The sequence below is a fragment of the Musca domestica genome, unplaced genomic scaffold (genome assembly GCF_030504385.1).
Source record: "Musca domestica strain aabys unplaced genomic scaffold, Musca_domestica.polishedcontigs.V.1.1 102, whole genome shotgun sequence".
NCBI classification, from domain to species: domain Eukaryota; kingdom Metazoa; phylum Arthropoda; class Insecta; order Diptera; family Muscidae; genus Musca; species Musca domestica.
In genome coordinates, this window is record NW_026712117.1 from 1,866,465 (window position 1) to 1,869,337 (window position 2,873).

At 33.2% G+C, this 2,873-nt stretch overlaps 1 protein-coding gene across 1 annotated transcript; it reads right to left on the minus strand.

Moving 5' to 3' along the window:
• Positions 1-925: 925 nt before the first annotated feature.
• Positions 926-2,664, minus strand: LOC131804745 (uncharacterized). The gene is made up of 4 exons (XM_059127886.1): positions 2,008-2,664; positions 1,814-1,935; positions 1,616-1,756; positions 926-1,556 (listed from the first exon to the last, which is right to left on the minus strand). Exons 1-4 carry the CDS (start codon positions 2,309-2,311, stop codon positions 1,326-1,328), a joined length of 798 nt encoding a protein of 265 aa, XP_058983869.1. The 5' UTR covers positions 2,312-2,664; the 3' UTR covers positions 926-1,325.
• Between the last annotated feature and the right edge of the window lie 209 nt (positions 2,665-2,873).

Below are 2,873 nucleotides of genomic sequence, written 5' to 3' on the forward strand. Positions count from 1 at the left end.
TTCTGAATGACGTAAATTTTGTAAATGTTTGCTTACAGTTGTCCTGAACGCATTGTACTTTTAAAAATTTAGTGGACATTAAATGGTCTGTTTTCAAATGAGCTATTAAAAGATTTGCCTTATCAAAATGCTTACGGCAACGAAAGCAAATATACATTTTGAATTGTACTTTAATTATTGTTGCAGAAATTAATAAGTGAAGTCAAATTAACTGATTTTATATCATATACAGTATTAATTTCATAAAAATATTTTTGGATAAAAATCCATGGAATTTGGCAGGCATTTGGATATTTTAAAGAAAGTGCATGAAAAATTTTAAAACATGTATCTAAACATTCGAGGAACGATTGAAATTTTAACAAATTGTGGTTAAAAAAACATAAAAACCTTTTATATTGAAATCGGACAAACCCTCCACAATTATAAATGGCTGTATAGTTAATCCAGCATTGTAATACTTTTCAGTGACTGTATCAATTTGCCTTTTATAATCGTTAATTGTCGGTAGTCGCAGTACGAAACTTTCCTGCGAATCAGCTATTGTTACTTTTTTTCGTAATTTACCGTTTCCACATTTAAACCTAGCAGGTGATGGTAAAACTGAATTCAACAGTATTGCGTATATATAATCTTGAGCATCTGCAACCGAAATATAAAATAAATATTACTTTTAATGTTTATGATAAATCAGGAATTAAAATTTACCTATGCTGCTTGCCGTCAAAACATTTGCGAAGAGTTGTTTGCAATGTTCGTTATGAATATTTTTCCCATAATAATTGTAAATTTTTTTCTTAAATTGGTCCCATTTAGAAAGTAGAAGATTGCCTTTCTGTGGATACATAATATCGAAATCAATGTTGACCTAAAACGAAACATTAGTATCCATATACAAATAAATAGCTCATGGCTACTTACCAATTCTGAAGCTCTTGCATCGGACAACTTCGTCCATTCAAGGAGAAATGTATGGCTACTTAAATTTTTTATATCTCTTTGCCGTATGTTAAAAGATCTTTTCCATTTTTCGCAGATCGATCCCCAATCATTACATTCTCTTAGTAAGGAAGCTTTCAATGAATTTTCAACTGATTCATCAATTTCGGGAACATCTTTGTTACAAAAATTAGGAGATGTGTGAGTTGCTGCTTTGCTTGTGCTAGGCTCGGAAATCAAAAGCTTTATTCTTTTGGACTTCTTGTTTCTATACTTGGCATAAAGTTTTCCGCTTGCGTTGTTCTTTCCTTTTCTTGAAATGTAATAATAATCCTAAAAATAAAGACATATTATAAGTTAAGAAACTACATAATCAGATACGTTGTTTATATTGTTAATCTTACCCTCATTTCGTTTTCAAGAGGAAAAACGGAACAAATTTCATCCAATATGCGCATATAGTCTTGAGTGTAAAGAGTAACATTGTTGGTTAAAATATCTTCAATAATTATATTAATTATATCATCTCTTTGCTCGTCACTTAATTTCTTATTAACGCTACTACATTCAAGCGCTAGTTTCCCCTTCGAGGTATGTGTTAACAATTCCGTTAGATCCTATATTAAATAAAAAAACTACATTAACTATGCTTACACAAATATTACTCTTACCTTACCTCTGACAAAATTCCTTTGGCTTTTGAGCAGTTCGAACCTGTAGTGTCGGGAGTACCAGGAGTACTTGCAGGTGTCTCGTTGCGTTTCCACCATTCACCTATTTTAGATGGAACTGACATAGTTTCGTCATCAATCCCGAGCTATTGTTATGACAATATTAATACTGAGTTCAACTCTGTAAAACAAATAATACGTACCTTTCGTTTTTTCCAAGCAAAGAGCTTTTCTCTGAATTCAACACGCAGTCCCAATGGTGGCACTGCTTCCTTTAAATCTTCTTTTTTCAAGTACTGCAAGCTGCGAAATGTTACATGTGATGCTAAAAGAACAAAAAAGAAAATTCTTTGTTAATTACACTGATTAACTGAAAAATTCATTTTTATTTACTTACCTTTTAATTGTTCAAAAAGCGACTCCATATTTATTCCTTTTAAGAACTCCCTTAACATATAATCGTCCTCATTGTTTTCCGCATCTTGACTGCTGCAATGGTTTGTATCGCGAACCACAACAATATTGCCATCGATTTCTAACAACTCACCAATGATATTTTGAGGATCTTGCGAATTATTATTCATTTTCAATAAATTTTTTGCACAATGCGTCCTTTCTCTTTCAATAACACGGAAAAAATGGTAAATATGCAGCCGATTGCACACGAGTAAAAAAAATGACAACGGTGGTGCATGATTCATACACGGTAGTTGCTAAAATGGCAACGATCGTGTACGATTCATGCACGTCGGTGTACAAAGTAACAACGGTGGTGCATCATTATGCAGGTGGTGGTGCATAATTCATACACGACCGGTGTCATATTGACAACGACCGTGTGTGAATCATGCACCACCGTTGTCATTTTTTACTCGTGTGTAATCGGCTGCAATTACCAATATTACAAATGGACAAATTAAGCACGGCTGTTGTTGGTACCGAAAGTTGACCACGTCTCGGTGTCAATTTGAGCACGTTCGTGCACAATTCACCAACAGCCGTTGTTGAAAAATATAACAACGGGTCGTTGCGAAAATGACAACATACGTGCTTGATTTCGCAACGGGATTTTTCCCTCAGTGTAAGCATTAGAAAAATTACCTTACAAACATATTTTATTTGAATTTTCGTATAACCATATAACACCTGTTTGTTTGTAATAATGTACGCAATAGATTAAGAAAATGTTTCCGAATAAATTTGTGACCATTTGAGTACAAAGTTTGCAAATCATTTTATTCTGGAAAATGTTGCTAACAAATG